The sequence below is a fragment of the Aethina tumida genome, chromosome 2 (genome assembly GCF_024364675.1).
Source record: "Aethina tumida isolate Nest 87 chromosome 2, icAetTumi1.1, whole genome shotgun sequence".
NCBI classification, from domain to species: domain Eukaryota; kingdom Metazoa; phylum Arthropoda; class Insecta; order Coleoptera; family Nitidulidae; genus Aethina; species Aethina tumida.
In genome coordinates this window covers 37160221-37177059 of record NC_065436.1, presented here as the reverse complement: position 1 = coordinate 37177059, position 16839 = coordinate 37160221, and the positions used below count along the sequence as shown (strand labels likewise).

Sequence of the window (16839 nt, the reverse complement as noted above, 5' to 3'; positions counted from 1 at the left end):
TCAATGAATCCGTCATAAAAACTTATTTTAATAGTTTTTACATTGTTCGATTTTTACACGTCGTTTAGAACGCAATAAACTATTCGTATGATCGTAAATATTAACAATTATCGCATGTGTTGTTGCACACATGTTTTTAATTCCCCGTTAGTTCGAACATTCGAGGAATCTCTTTTCAATTCCTTTGAAATTTGTGCATGTAATTTCTAGATGGCGTTTAAAGTAACGGTTAGAAACATTTAAATGTTTATTATATGCAAATTATTTACAGTCAACTCTCGTTTATTCGAAACTCGAGGGACTCTTAAAATATTACGAATTATCGAGTGTTTGAAATATCAAATTTTTTGAGAGAAAAGATATATTCGTATTATTGAGTGTTGATAGTCAATTATTATTTATTAACTGCAATTCTTTAGGAATGACAAAAGTTAAGAGAAACCTACATGCATACACGTACATATTCATAATGTGAATTAATTAATCTTTCGAAAGAATTCTGTTATATTGGTTTGCTTCAAAGCACATTGTTGAGCTTAAAAGAAAAAGTGCCTGAAATGCTTTTTCATCACTTTTGTTTTGTAGACAGGAGCTTTGTAAGGTGTCGAATAAGGCTCTTGCTTCTTTAACTGACACCTCTGCCAAAGGTTCTGATGTATCGTCCTCATCTTCATCGTTGCTTTTTTCATTTGTACCTATGGCAGATAAAATTTCGCCATCGGTTAGTGAACCTGGGACAGCAACATGTTCATCCACTTGAACAAAGTTAGAAAAACTCACACTGCTGGTGTCAACCAGTGGTTCTGTTGCTGGTTCTTCTTCCGTAATTATTAGAAGATTTTCCTGATCTTCTTTTATGAAACCAGATTTTTTGAAGCTGTTGAGAATCATTAGGAGTGTTACAGCTCACCATGCCTTGTCGATCAGTAAAATACCCGTCAGAATCGTGATATTCGCTGGCTACTTGTCGAGAGGTTGTAAAACGAGCTCAACAATTTTTTTGCGATAAAGCGTCTTACAATTATGGATGATCTCTTGGTCCAATGGTTGCTATTTGGAAGTTGTATTCGGCGGAAAGAAGTAGAGTTGTACGTTGGACAATGTAGAAGGACTGTTCTGGACAGTGTAATTGTCTGAAAAGAGTAAAATTTTCCGCTTTTGTCGTTTCATGTCCCCATTAACTGTTAAAAGCTAATTGTTAAAAAGTTCCGTCATCATCCAAGCTTTTTTGTTAACACGATAATCAGTAGGAAACGATATCACTCCTTTGACACATCGCGGTTTCATTGGTTTTCCTATCACTAATAGTTTAAGTATAAATTTTTCTGATCCATCCATATTCACTGCAAATAAAACTCATCCTCTTTTTACTATGTTTTCCCCCAGAATATTTTTCATCTTAAAAGTAAGCGTCTCGTCCGGTAAATATTTGAATAATAGGCCAGTTTCATCAGTATTAAAAATGTCTCGGGCTTTATAATTTTCAATAAATTTACTATGCCAATCTAAGCAAACTGCATTATTAACTCTTCCACTTTCCCCATAAACTTTTTTAAACACAACTCATTTCTCTTTTTGAAATTTGTAAGCCATCCTTCACTTGCCGCAAAGTTTTTAATGCTTAGAGTAGACGCGAACTCTTTTGCTTTTTCCTTTAACAAGTTTCCGCTAATAGACAGTATTTGTCATCTACACTGACCAGGCCAAATGACCAGGCTTTCTTCCATACGAAGAAATTCACCTTTAGTAGTTATTTTCCTTACTCCAGCAGTTTGAGTAGCATAAATATTCTCCTTGTGTTTTATTACGATTAACTTTTTCTTTTCAGCAATCGTCAAGTATTTATAATTTTTAGTACTCATAACTAACACAAACTTTTATTTAATTTATACAACCAACGAAAGAGTTGAAGTAACTGAAACTTAACTAAACAAACCAATTTGTGGTTCGTTCGAATTACCAAGTGCATAAAAATGTGCTGAGAGGTTCCAATTAACGAAGGTTTGAATTAACAAGAGTCGACTGTATCTGTATTCGTATAGAACATAATAATATGAAAATAAACTAATGTGTTAACGATTTTCTGTCCGTAAACGGAAAATCCGTGCACGTCGAACTAGAGTATTATTAATTCATATGGGTTTTTTAGCGTCGTGACACACATATTTTTACTCGGAAAAATGCCTAAATTTAATTTGAATGACACGTGAATCGATCAGTTTTGTCCGGTTCATAACAATCGACAATTATTCACTGACAATCCTCATTGATGGATTACAACCCTTTAATTTTGAATTAACGTTAAAAATGTCCCGTTGCCAAAATCCTTGATGTTCAGGTCAAAGTCGATGCGGAAACTTGATTTTATTTTCATGCCGACCCGTTTGTTTTTGTGCGACCACTTTATCCGATTGCATTCTGTTTGATCGGTCGACTAAAAACATTTCCTACGATAAATCAGAGTCTGACAAACGTATTCATGTCGTTTCGTACAATCGATGCACAATTAGCATGCCAATTATCCTCGTTGTGACATGGATGAGGTGACACATTCCTTTTCCTTCCTGTCTATGTTTATAAAAAATACGTTTTTCATGAGGATTTATTCAAGAGATATTTGACTAATTGAAACTGTTTGTTAATGCATAAGTTAAAAGTAAATAAAAAAATCACCGTCAGCAAAAATTAGCGATCTTCCAATGAATAATTTAACTCATGTTGAAAACAGTTTCTTAATTGGCTTTTAACTCTGACCTAAATCGAATTCCGACTCGATAAAATAAACCGATTGAGTTTTTAATTCAGACGTGGTGATGAAATTTCGGCAATTACCAATAACACTCTTGTACACTTTATGTGATTCAATTGGTTTTGAAGTGATTGAATGTTGCCACGTTTATTTTATTTAAATTTTTCTACGCACTTAATGTAAAAGTCATTACCTTCGATAGCTCAGTTGGTAGAGCGGTGGACTGTAGATTGAACAAAAGAAATGGTGATCCATAGGTCGCTGGTTCAAATCCGGCTCGAAGGAATACTTTTTTTGACGTGTACACTAACTGGTAATTAATTAATGCAAAAAGTGATCTAGATTTATTGCACTCTACACAAAAGACAACACCTTCGATCAAATCCGGCTCGAAGGAATTACTTTTTTAATATAAAAATTATTTATTCTATTAATAATATAATATTTTCGATAAAAATATTTTATGTTAGATATTTAAACATTGTAATTGTTTTCGTTCGAAACTGTGTTCCGAGGTAGGAAGTTAATTAATTGGCCGCATGGATTTGGTAACGGAGAAGAGGAATCCGAATCCATTTCCTCTTCCAATCTTTTTGTTTTCAAGCTAATCCGTTACACGTATGCGACATAAAAACGGGAATGAACCGTTCCCGTTTTTCATCTTTCCGGCAACGCATAAAAGTTTACGGATAAAATGTGCTCCATTAAGGCATTATGACACGTTTAACTGTTCAACTGTTCGCGGACGCGCGTCGATTTCGATCTGGACGGTGGAAAACATGCGATTCGCATATGGCGGACCGACGCAACCAGTTTTCTCTATCTATCTATCTTCGACGAGTTCCGTAAAACAATTCCAACGTCTTTGTTTCTATGTGATAACCAGAAAACGTTGAGAAAATTATATTCACTCCATAGTCGAGTGACATTTTTTTGAATATAATATTGTAGAAAGTAACGAGGCAATTATTATTCTAAATTAGCTTTTTCATAAGAACGAACGATACTATTCAGTTCACGTAGGATATAAGTTATCTCACGTAGCACCAGATAAAAAAGTAGCCACATTTGAAAGTAACAATGTAAGAAAAAAGTGCATATAGTGAAAGTAATGTAAATTTTATATGTATTTTGTTGTGGTGGTCAAAATTAAAAATTAATTTAAAAAGAATTGAAGAAATGGCGAGACATAACAAATGCTTATTGGGTAGAAAGAACGTTTACTTCAATTTGTGCGAGACACTCACAGGATATTAAGGAACAAAGTGGACCCAGACTCACTCGTAAAAGAAACGGGGGTGGGGTCGTTAATTATAAATGGGGGCATTTAGACTGATTGGTTTGGTTTATGGACACGTTGGGAAAAATCGGCAGTCGCGTCAACTGTAACCGAACTGCGATCGAACTGTAACCGCCAGTCGCGACTACAATTACGGAATATCAGTTAGGTATAATTAACATGTCGCCTGGTGCACCTGTTATTTTTTCTCGGCCAACGGTACCCTTTTGATTGTGTGCTACTCCATGGGAAATCGTCAAATACTAATTAATATTAACTCAAATTACGATTATAAATTAATTTTCTATTAGAAATCTGTGGCGCCACCATTTATAATTACTTTCAACACGATTTTGTCACACATACATAAAAAAAATGTTTCGGATTTGCAATCCACCAACTAAGCTAGCTAAAGTATTGATTCTTGCCCTAAGTGCAATTAATCTACATCACTATTGTAAGAAAATGAGTGCACAGCCCTTATCGGTACAACCCCATGACCATTTGGATGTTGAATTCCAAGTAAAGCAACATAGCGAGGTGATCACGTGACAATTGGGGCACGATTAATTCGAAATAAGTAATACAAATAATTGAATGAATGATGATGAAATATTTTATATTTCGAAATAACGAGTGAAATATTTCTAATGCATGAAAAATCTCGTACCTCTATAATCCAATTCTGCATATTTTTGTCGGAAATTAAATATAAATACGAAATATACCATCTTATAAAAAAAATAATAATTTAATAGAATTGAAGGTTGTCAACAGAAAAAATCAAATGTCGGTATGAATTTTTGATATTTGAACCGGCCTTCTATGAATCACCATTTCTTTTGTCCAATCTACAACCCATCGCTAAAAACTAAAAACTAACTAAAATAAGCTTTATTAGCCTTCAGATAAAATACATATCATTGCTATATTTATCTCGAGTCTCCTGTGGGCACTTTGCGTAGTAGGCTCCATTGTTGGGGTGGCGGGTTACCGAATGAAGTCCGGAATTGTCCACCATCTAGGAGAGTGGTTTGGCCACTTGCCGGTGTTGTGGCTTCTGTCAGTGACAAGAATTATTTAAAAATAACATGGTTCTCAGGCCCCCCTTATATGAGCGAAGCATATATTGGAGGCATTTTGTTTCCAATATAGTTGAGACAATGGAGGTTAGGAATATGTGTCTGTAGAAACTGTTGTTGGACGGTTAATTCCGTAATGTGTTCGGGAAAAACTTCCGCAAAGAACCTGTTGAGGTAGACCGCCCTAAAAAAACTAAACTAAAATAAACTAAAGTAAACATTGGTTTTCAGATACAATATGTTACATATTATTGATACATCTATGTGAAGTCTCCTGCGGGCACTTTAGTCCAGTCATCTAAGATAAAATTAGGTGATTATTTCGGAAATCGAGATACCCAGCTATAACTACGTGTAAACTTATATTGTGACATTCTAAAACTAGTCTCAAGGAGGGTTCACACAGGATAGGAGACCGCATTTTGCAAGTTTTTTTGTAAATATCTCGTTCCCTATAGGTTTTACGCTACTTGTATTTATTATCAATATTGTTGAGCATTAAATTCTCTACAACTTTTGTTTTAAACATTTTTTTATACGTCGAACCGTCGCGGAGATAGAAGGCAGAGAGCTCGCTGCTAGAGTATTATTTAAGGACAACTGGTGTAGTCCCCATCGAAAATACGTAATATAAAGTTTATAAATTATTGCTAAATATATAATTATCATTTTTTATTATTATCATCAGGGTCTGGTGCACTTGTGCAATATGTTGGAGACATTACCAATGTAAATGAATGCACTCTTGATGGTAACAATACTCCACATGTTATGGGGATGATTAAGATACTAATTTCAAAAAATGCTGGTTTCTCTTATAAACGAATACTAAACTGCACAACCAAATCAAGTGCGAAAGAGTTGGCAGCCATATCATATGAATCTCTTCAAGTTTTTGAAAAATCAGTCGTACTTGGTGCAGTAAAGTTCAAGTCGAAAATTTACATGATGAAGCATTCACAGAAAAAAACATTAACGGAGTTTTTGTGGCTGTATGGAAAGTGGAGAGATATTGTATCGTTGCCAGGGTGGAATGGTTATCTTGAACAGCTCACTAAAAATAACAAGAACTTTTCAACATCTCTAGTTATGTTTATTCCTTTTATTGATAATCCTGTCAGTCACGTAGACACTATTTACACAACTTTACATTGCGCTCTTTTGATCAACCCCTCTACTCTAAAGCACGTGAAATGGTGGCTGCAGCAAATGCTAACTCTCCATTATGTACAATAGTTTTAAAATTAGAAGGATTTCATATACTGATGTCTTTCCTTGGAAGCATAGAGTACATAATGGACGCAAGTGGACTCAAGGAAGCTCTTAGTGAAATACATGCAAAGAATTCTGTTGACAAATTGCTCCGTGGTCACGCTTAATGGAGGAGCATCAGAGATATGAAGATTGAAGATAGTACTTTGAATTCCTTCGAAAACAGAAGGGTGTATAGGTAGCTCAACCCTTTTTCCTGTGACATTTCTGAACAAACTGGGTGAATTAAAAGTTCAAGGTCCAACACCACAGTTATGGGTGGGATATTTCGAAATGGTTTCAATAACACTTGATTTTCTTTGCGCTGAAAGACTTGGCCTTTTTAAAGAACATCTTGATACAGTACCCAAAATTCTGCTGTATTTTCACTTGAACACTTCTTATACGCAAAACATTTATATCTTTTCTCTATCAAGATATGCTGAAGTTGGAAGAAACTGTGGATGAACAAAATTTTGAAATATGTTAATTGAACAAAGTCTCATGAAATCAATAAAAACAGTGTAAATGGGTCTTTGCTATGCATGCTACAAATACTATATGGGAGGAAATGGAAATTAAAAATATATAAGTAAGCAAAAAAAATGATTGAATATAATGTAATAGTTAATAAAAAATGGTAATTATATATTTAGCAATAATTTATAAACTGTATACTACGTATTTTCGATCGGGACTACCAGTTGACCTAAAATGATACTCTAGCTGTTCGCTCTCTGGCCTCTCCACGATGGTTCAACGTATGAAAAAATGTTTAAAACAAAAGTTGTAGAGAATTTAATGCTCTACAATATTGATAGGTGTATTGAAGTTTTGGGATATCAAAATATAAGTTTATACCATTTATGAGGGCATTTTGTGTCTAATATGGTTGAGACAAAGGAGTTTGGAATGTGTGTTTGTAGAAACTGTGTATTCAGGAAAAATTTAAGTAAAAAACAACCAACTGAACTAACGAAGGTGTTGACTCTTGCACAAAGTGCAATTAACCTGGATCACTTTTAGCAGTATTTAATTAGTCAATTAATTAATTGGTGCACATATTAAAAAAGCGTTCCTTCGAGCCGGATTTGAACCAGCGACCTATGGATCACCATTTCTTTTGTTCAATCTACAGTCCACCGCTCTACCAACTGAGCTATCGAAGGTACTGCTTGATGGTAATTGTCTAAAAAATTGGCTAAAGTGAAAGTGAATGGTAAATAGGACACGCGGTCAGACGAAACAAACCAGTTTTGCTAATGATGATTTGGAATTAAGAACCATAATTAAATTAAATTGTATTTTTCATCATAGTTATACAAGTTTGATCAATATATAATCCCATTTGTTTGATGCCTTTATTATATGAAATTAGAGTCGAATTTGTGGCACAGTTTGGTGCTCAAAAACGCAACGTCGTGTTTATAAGTTTGTCGACACGAACGTTCCAGATTTCAGATTTCAGTTTTCGGCTGAACGTAACTAATTTCAATCGTTTATTAGCGTTTCAGGCGAATGTTTATTAATGGTAGATGATAATGGTGAGAAGAATAACAAACAATCGGATACCGTTAGAGGACGATGTGAATTCAGAACGCGACTTGTTACAATTAAAAGAATTTCGGGGTTGGGTGAAGAGATCGACCGGCGACGCATACAGATCGTTGCCGGGAATTAATTACCCGACTTTTTTCAAACGATTATTACAAAACAATGGGCCATTGTGTGACTCTGATTTCCATGTCGTGCGGATTACACAAACGTACGCGCTTCCACTTCGTTCACGAAAACTGCCAGGACGAATGACACAACGAGATTTGTGGGTCAAGGATTTTATTGTCTCTCTCTCTGCATGTGTGTGTCTATGTGAAACAGTACCTATACAATGTTTTTTACAGATCCGCGATTTGGCACAATGAAAATTATACGAGGACACTTTTGGAAACTCTCGAACCGTGGTTAACTGTATTTTTTTTCAATCGGACTCCACTTTCAAGGATCAGTTAGTCTAGTCTGGTCTGGTCTAGTCTCGTTAACTGACACACTTCGTCTCGTCTGCATCAAATTTACCAAATACGAACATACTTCACTTGGCTCTGGCGTTTTTGTTACTTGTTAGGTAAATCGGAAAAATAGCTTTTCGATGGCAATAAAATCAGAGATAACATTCTATCAAGTAATGGACCTCGTGAATGGAAACTGAAAAATAAACAAACATTATAAGAATGAAAGGATTATAATTTAGGATGTATTAAACAAATTACGGAGATGTCTAAAGATTTTCAAAAAGAAATTAGAACGTATTTAGGTATTATATAATAACTAGATTTAAATTATAGGATTTCCCGGAAGTGATTTCGTTTATTGCTATTAGATAACTCGTTGGTAAATTGTCGAAAGTCTAAGTCAACTATTTTTAATTGCGTTTGGAAGATTTTTTGCATTTCCATCGGTAAAAGAGTAGAACGAATGCAGAAATTAAAGCGTCGGCGTGTTTGGCGTTCCCATAACGGATGTTCGATATTTATATATACAATTCTAAATCGAGACAATGAAATCAAGATCGGAGTCATCGAGTCTGTTTACACGTTTTCAATACGATAAACGGGATTTTTCGATGTCGCAAAATTCCAAGGACGAATTTGTCTCACGTGGATCATAAAATAAGTTAAAAGTGGATTATTTTGACCCCCACGCCAACAAACAAAAATACAAAAATAATTAAACAATACGGGAGAAAGTCGACAGAAAACGTTGGAACAAAGGAAAATGAACCGTTAGCAAGTTGAAAAATATATGATATGGTCTTTTAGTAAGAATGTCGTATTGTAATGGACCATAATTGATGTTTGAAGTACGGTCATTTTCGACTGTTATGGTTTTTAATTGTAGTTTCACCAGCTAATTGTCATTCTCCGTTTCATGATTTACTTCCACGTAAAACGCCCATGAAATTATTAAAGTTTCAATAGTGTTATTATTAATATAGGTCTTATTCAAATTTATAAATTTGTTTTTAAAATATATAATAAATAATTGTTAAATGTTTGTCGTGTTAATTTGTGTGATTTTAATGATGGATTTTAAGTAAACCTGCGGATATTAGTGATAAATCATATTGTACTTTTTGTTAATTAGTTTATATTCTGGAGTATTGGAAGAAAGCAGAGCAACTCTAAAAATACATAAATTGTTACCGCCCTATCTATATATGCAAATATAATATAATTTATACAAATTAAGAACCCATTGTTTACAAACATATCGGTGAATATTTCTTATATTAAAAATAATTTTGTTAGCTGCAAATAAAAAAACTAAATATTCGGCCGGCAAAAAGTAGAGCAACTTTTTATTAAATGTCACTAATCTCTACAAAATCCACAATTATTTTTAGTTTCATAGTATATACCAAAATAAACTAAATATATATATATATATATATAAATATAGTACCTCGTGGAAAGAAATTATTTTCCAAATTAAAGTCACGAACTGTATCGTTCTTTCAATCCGATGAGATAAAAATCAATATCGCTCGATTGTAACGCGTGTTTTACAACAATTTGGTGATATGGAAGGAAAAAATAAAACTGGACGACTAAGAAAAACCAATAAATTTCAGGATAATATAATATATAATATCATTTCTTGAGTTCTAGCAAAATAAAAGGTCTACTTGAGACATATTGTAATTAATGTTTCTTCAAGAACTGTAAGAGATAGATTACTACAAGGGGATCTTCATGTGAGAAGGCCAGACTAAAAAACCACTAACATCAGAGAAGAACAGACAAGTCAGAATTGAGTTTACCAGGTCTCTTTTACACTGAAACTCAAATAATTGGAAACGAGCGATCTGGAGTGATGAAATCAAGTTTAATCTGGTTAGCAGTGATGGTATTTTATACGTAAGGCGACCTATTCATAAAAAATTTAACGCAAAGTTTACCATACTCATTATAAAACACAGCGACAGGTCAGTACTGGTATGGGGCTGCCTTTCGATATTTGAAATGGGTTCTTTGAATAGAAGGTATCATGGATCGTTTTATGTATAAAGAAATATTGAGGAACAATATAGTACCGTATTCAGATAAAAATATGCCACTAAAACTTTCCAACAAGAAGATAATGATCCTAAGCACACTTAAAAAAATTTTAAGGAAATGGCATTTAAGGGAAAAATTTAATGTTATGAACTGGTCTGGAATTGAATTTCCAACCTAAACTTCATTGAAAAGTTATGAGAGATAGTGAACAACAAAAAAGACACAAGAGTACAGTAATCAGCAAGATTTATTCATGGTTCTAGCAAAATAAGGTTCCAAATATTATTGACTATCTGTTACTTTCCATTTAAAAAGGGTGTTTACAAAATATTAATTTAGAATTAAATAAAATTCTAATTACAAATTATTTGTAGTAATAAAATTTTAAATAGTATAAGCTGTTCTACTTGACTGCCAGACCAAAACAAATAATCATCAGTAAAATTAAACGTACGTCACATTGAAAAAAAAAAAAAATAAAAATCGATTTCTTTTTATGATTTAACCCTTTAAATGATAAAATACTCACTAAAGTTAAAGGAAAGTTTAAATTCTCTAAAACGTAGTTGAATTATATAAACAATAGTATTTTATCAATATAGTTAAAAATAAAGTTTATAATAATGATTAGAGTTATTTTTATATGAGTGTTTCCTATTTTATTCTGTTGCTTTCATTAGTACAGCAATCAGAAAAGTTCTGTGTTTTATCATTTTTTGATCAAAAAATCTATTTTTAATTTTTGAGAATGTGACGTACCGTTTTAAAAATTCCCGAAGCCCATAATTTCATCGAAAATTGAATGAGAAATTCAAAAAAAAAATAGTTTTATATTTTTATCATTATCGTAACACGTATATAAATCAAAATTAAGAAAATAACCTCGTTTTCCATCCCCTTTATAAAGGGAAGTTAATTTTTAATATACTTTTTTTGAACATAATAACTAGGACCAAAAATATTCTATTTTAAAAAAAGTTGTCTCTACTTTCTACCAATACTATATACACATATTTAAAATTTTCTATATTAATTACGAAATTGCCTTGATAAGAGATAAATTCTAGAAGAAATTGTATTCGATTTGAAGGCAAGTAGGGTGTACTCAGTCGGAGCAGTTTCCACGAAACACCGTTTCCGTTTGAATTCTCAGGTGTTCCGTCTACGACAAAAGAGTGGTTGTAGTACAAACAAATCGATTCTCGTAGCGGGATTCTGCACGCCGAAAGAAAAGAGACCTTTTCGTTACAAAGCACGAAAAACTTTCCGTTGGCATCGAGACCCGGAATCGATATTTGTTCTATTAATGTTTTACTGCATTACAGATGGTTCGATTCGCTTGGAATTATTTACGTCAAATAAATTTTAACTAGCAACTAGTTTGCCCAAACAAGGAACTGCAAATTATGAATGAATGAATGTATAATTACAGAAACAGTTTTACTTTCAATTAAAATATTAAACAGACCATTTTCTCTGAACCGTTTCGAGTTTTAATTAAAACCGTTCCATTTCCTGATCTTAACAATCATTTCGAGCAGTTGCGAAACCATTCGATTCGTGTGTGTTTTGCACAACTCAAAAATGGGATGGTCACTAATTTGTTTTTATCACTTGGGTAACGCAAATCTAAACAAACGTCTGTTGATTTAGAGATAAATTATAAATCACGGTTGTAAATGTTAGGTTTTCGTATACAGATGCAACATGTTGTATATACTCGATGAGAGATTACAATTTTAAAAGTGATCCACTTTCACTCGAGTGTTTTTTACGCATTATTTGTATTGTATCACCTTCGATAGCTCAGTTGGTAGAGCGGTGGACTGTAGATTGAACGAAAGAAATGGTGATCCATAGGTCGCTGGTTCAAATCCGGCTCGAAGGAATGACTTTTTTTAATGAGACAATCAGTTTTTTATACTTTTGAGAAAATACATTTGAAAATTAAACAATAAGGAAAAGGCAAGTTATTAATAACTTTGGCAACGATAAGGATATAAAAATTGAATAAAGAAAAATAAAGATGATGATTGTGAGTACGTGCATTTGCCACGTCTGCGCATTTAGTGCAGGATCGCGTGGTCGTCGTCGTCGCCGTCGCCGCCGTTCCGTGGAAGGAGGCCCTCTCTCCGTCTCTCCGTCGCAGAGCTCGCTCACCAACTCCCACCGAAACCGGCGGCCAGTCGATGCGTCCACGTTGCCGCGTGCGCCACAACCTCCGACAGGTGGTTTCTCTCTGATCTTTCTGCTCGTCGATCGGCGGTGGTGATTGTTTTGTTTGGTGCGAAAAGTGTTGTTGGTGTTTGTAAGGGTGTTCTGGCCCGATGTGATGCGAGAATTGTGTGCGATCGTTTGATGTCGCCGTACAGCCGGTACCGGCCGTTGCCGGGCTCCGACGGCCTGGCGGTGCTCCAGACGCCCCCGGGGTGCAGACCCACCCCCACGAGCGCGTGCCGATTTCTCAGGTGGATTAGCAAACTGAGTCCGCAGCCGGTCAACAAACAGGGATTAGGTACATACACTTTTTTAATCACTCAAAATTTATGTATTTTATAAACTATAATATTAAAACTTCCTAAAGTTAACATCCAAACAAAAATAATATATTTGGTCTATCTTTAAAATTTAATTAATTGTCCCAAAATAGTAAGTTCGATTTTCTATTTTTTATCATAATTTTAGAAATGAAACGATACAAACAAACATTTAAACATTTTATTTATGTAAATGGAATAGAAGCATAATTAGCATAAGTAAAAAAGTGCATATGAAACAGTGATAATGTGTAATTATGTAGTTGGAAATGTCATAAATCAATTTTCTTTGTTTAACACATTTTATGTTACTACCAAACTAATCTTTTGTCGAACTTATCACACGACATACCAAAACCATAATTAAAATTGGTATATAAAACATTTAAAAATATAAGTAATGCAGTTGAATATTTCTTATTTTAATCATAATAAAAATAGAAAATATTTGTTTTCCTTTAATTAATTTGTTATCATTGTTCCATGTTTCAATATCCCGTTGAAATAACAATTGAAGTAATTTTCGATTCTTAAATAGCGAAATTTGATCAATCAAACAAATTTCACCAATAGTATAATACAGTTAAGATTTCATTGAATTTACTATCTGATTGTTTTTGGTCGATTCAAGGTTCTGAAAAAGCAGTTTTTCAATGACAGCATGTGGTTTATAAGCGTGTGTGTGTCACTTGCACTACCGACTATTTCTGTATAACTGTTTCGCCATATTAATTATTGTGAGATGATGACTCCATTAAAAAGATACTGTCTAGAAATTTTGTTTATCATTTTTTAGCACGCAGGAAACTGTTGCACAAATTATATTTCCCGTGTAGAAAGTTGCGTTACATAAACTAAACATGGACGTTTTGGAAATGGATTTATGATGAGCCATCAAATTATTACGTGGATTCGAATGTATCGAAAAGTAATTGGTATAATTCTACCTTAAAATCGCCTAGCCTTGGACGATGTTTATTAAATGACAATCTGAAAGTCAAATAAACCACGCAAATGAATATTATTATTAACCCGACTGTAAAAAAGGATTAAATCATGTCCAAGGCTTTGGTAAAAAGTACTAATTTAGAAAAATTTTCGGACCGTATTATTTTGGATGTGGTTCAAAAATAGTTTTCTTGACGCAGTCTGGCAAAACTGAAAGAACGCAGTTTATAAATTAGTTCCTAATAATTATAAAATTAACCACAATGATGCATTTAAGTTGGTTTTTATAATTAGTCACTAACACACTGTTTATTTACTATTTTTTTTCTTCCTTCATTCGTCTACGAACCGTTTAATGCTCGTGTATTTGTGCAGAATTGTTCAATTAATAATTTAAAAGTTGTATAAATATTTCCAATCTAATAAGAAATCAGCATTTAATGTTTCAGAGCATAAAAAATACTCTCGGACTTTCATAATTTCATAAGGCGTAAATCGCTTGACGAAATTGCTTTTAATTTATGCACTGCAAAAGGCATTAAGCGAATTATAAAAACGATTAACCAACTTTATGTTGCGTGAGATCTGGTAATCGTTTTTTTCTTCTTCTTCAGTTATTTTCATTTATTTAAGCTCGCACACGTTCATTGATTTCAAACTGCTAATTTCGAATGGAATTCATTATTTGCTATAAATTTGCTTTTTCTGATTTATATTTGTCCAGAAACATGCCAGTCCCAAGGATCGAACCAACGTAAATTATTGTGTAAACATGATAAATTATTACTAAAGTTAAGTTGATAATAAATTTAATAAACATTGAAACCTTGACATTTTTTAAGGTTTTTCTAAAAGGATCTGAGACATAGGTATAGGCATCAGTTTTAAAATGCATTCTTTATTTTAATTTGGGCACGTGTAAAAATGTTTGTGCCGTAACGTCACAACGAAAACAAAAAAAATTGTGGATATGGTGCCAAAATATTTCGTGCACCGTTCGAACCATGATAAATCAAAAGTTTTATATTTACAAATAAACCTGTAAAATGGGAAATTTCCAAATGGAAATTGACTTAAGTGGTTTTAGAATTTGGTGAAGAGAAAAATCGTTTGTTGAGTGTAAATTGATCGTTTTTTGATTAGATTGCCAAAATGAAGTGGTTGATGCAGGTGAAAGTCGGAGTTTATGGTGCGTAAAACTAATTGTCGGACATTTATCGGTAACGTCATAGCCTCGTTTTTGTGAAAAGAGGCGGATAAAACCTATTAGCATGTTTATAACTGTTTTTTCAACATTACTGTTACTGCTTTTATTTGCTAAACTCCAGTAAATTCGGTAATTCATTCGCTATTGTTGTTTTATTATTATTATTATTTGATGCGAACTGCGTAAAAGAATACACAATTATTGTGGACAATTAGCCGAAAATTCTTACTCTTCTCTTGTTTTGGATAGTTTTCGTTGTTTTTTCAAACAAGTCGATTTATAAATAGCCCATTTCAATATCATTTAACGTTTGTCACGTGCCAAAAATCCTGACAAATGTCGCCTCGGCTAATTTTAACGTGTATCGATTTTAATTCAGTCCCGTTTCAATTTCAACGATTTTCCGTCTTATAAAAAATTCTAGTTATACATTCAGGAGCTATTTTCGTCTCGTAATTTATGAGTCATGTGACTTGTCTCTCTCAATTGTTGATTTTCTCCTCACTATTTTTAATTCGATGCATCGAGAAGTGATCTGGTGAACATTATGCAATTCCGAGATATTTCGGTAATGTGTATTTTCTGGAAGAGCAGATTTCTCAGAATGAATTATAAAAGGTTGTTCGTTGATAATAGTCAGGTAGACTTAACTTTGTATGCACATGCCGCTCATTTCTTGACTGACTAAGAAATTCAATACGAAATTAGGCTTCAGCAGATCATTTTCAGTCTATTTCCTTGTGGATTGATTTACACATTCCCAACTGAATATTAAATGACGGTGTGAAATAAATTTCTGAAAATAAATTGCGACTGACAACAACTCGGTCATAAATAATAGGTGTTTCTGTTCAATTGTCCCGCTCATTAACATTTTTTCTAATGCAATTAAATTTGTTTGTGTGGCGAAAAGATAATGGGATTTGTGTGTCTGTTTTTAATTTCGCGCAAATTAATCGTGTTCGTGTTGTTTTCGCTAGCCAACTTTCATAATGTTTTACGTCTGAAACTGACCATCTTTTGACGACCCATTATGTCTTTCCCTTTTAAATATACTCGTAGCAGACTCGTCCAGTCATTATATTATTTTTCAGAAATCGTGGTTCCCAGCTATAAACTCGTGTAAACTTTAATTTTGGCGTTCCAAAACTTACCCCAAAATTCACAGTCAGAGTTACGAAAATCGTTTTTTCCCACATTTTTTGTAAATATCTCGTCTTATTAAGTTACAGCCATCATATATGAATTTTGAGATGTCAAATATAAGTTTATACGAGTTTATAGCTCGATTTCCAAAATATTCACCTAATTCTGACTAAGATGACTGGACTATACCAGTTATTCAGAGATTAAATATTCAGAACAGATTTACATATTTCAAATAATTTTGTCTTAGTAAACTAAAATCGAATTAAAAATTTAAAAGTTACTCAGCAGTTTTGATATCTATCATTTTTTCTAGAGTTTTATTCATTATAAAGATAAAATTTGTAGTAAATGCAAAACGTTTTTAATATCACCAAAATATAAATAATACATTTGGCGTTAAATGATGCAATTCGTGGCGATTTGAATGAAACACACATCAGAAGTGATAAAGAGTTTGTGCATTAAACATAACCCTTATTATGCAAACGAAAAACAATAATTATAAATAATTATGCACCACTCATTGTTTTGTTATATTTTCGTTTCGTGTTTATGCAAATCGACCTTTTCAAAATGTCAAAG

General features: G+C 33.2%; 1 protein-coding gene and 3 non-coding genes across 6 annotated transcripts in view; 3 read left to right on the top strand and 1 right to left on the bottom strand.

The window, feature by feature from the left end:
* The window catches only part of LOC109599029 (serine/threonine-protein kinase tricornered), a 45670-nt gene that overhangs the window by 1377 nt on the left and 27454 nt on the right, over window positions 1-16839 (top strand). For 2 of the 3 annotated variants that reach the window (XR_007547153.1, XM_049962400.1), the window contains exon 1: window positions 12585-12931. The exons of the other annotated variant lie outside the window; for it this stretch is intronic. Coding sequence is in view for 1 of the 2 variants with exons in the window: in XM_049962400.1 (XP_049818357.1) it covers window positions 12775-12931 (157 nt within the window). In the remaining variant the exon portion in view is untranslated. Of the gene's footprint in view, window positions 1-12584; window positions 12932-16839 lie in introns of those variants that run through there. 3 annotated transcript variants of the gene reach the window in all.
* Window positions 2942-3034, top strand: Trnay-gua (transfer RNA tyrosine (anticodon GUA)). The gene is made up of 2 exons: window positions 2942-2978; window positions 2999-3034. It is a non-coding gene; the product is annotated as a tRNA-Tyr (tRNA).
* Window positions 7438-7530, bottom strand: Trnay-gua (transfer RNA tyrosine (anticodon GUA)). Its single transcript has 2 exons — window positions 7494-7530; window positions 7438-7473 (listed from the first exon to the last, which is right to left on the bottom strand). It is a non-coding gene; the product is annotated as a tRNA-Tyr (tRNA).
* Window positions 12212-12304, top strand: Trnay-gua (transfer RNA tyrosine (anticodon GUA)). The gene is made up of 2 exons: window positions 12212-12248; window positions 12269-12304. It is a non-coding gene; the product is annotated as a tRNA-Tyr (tRNA).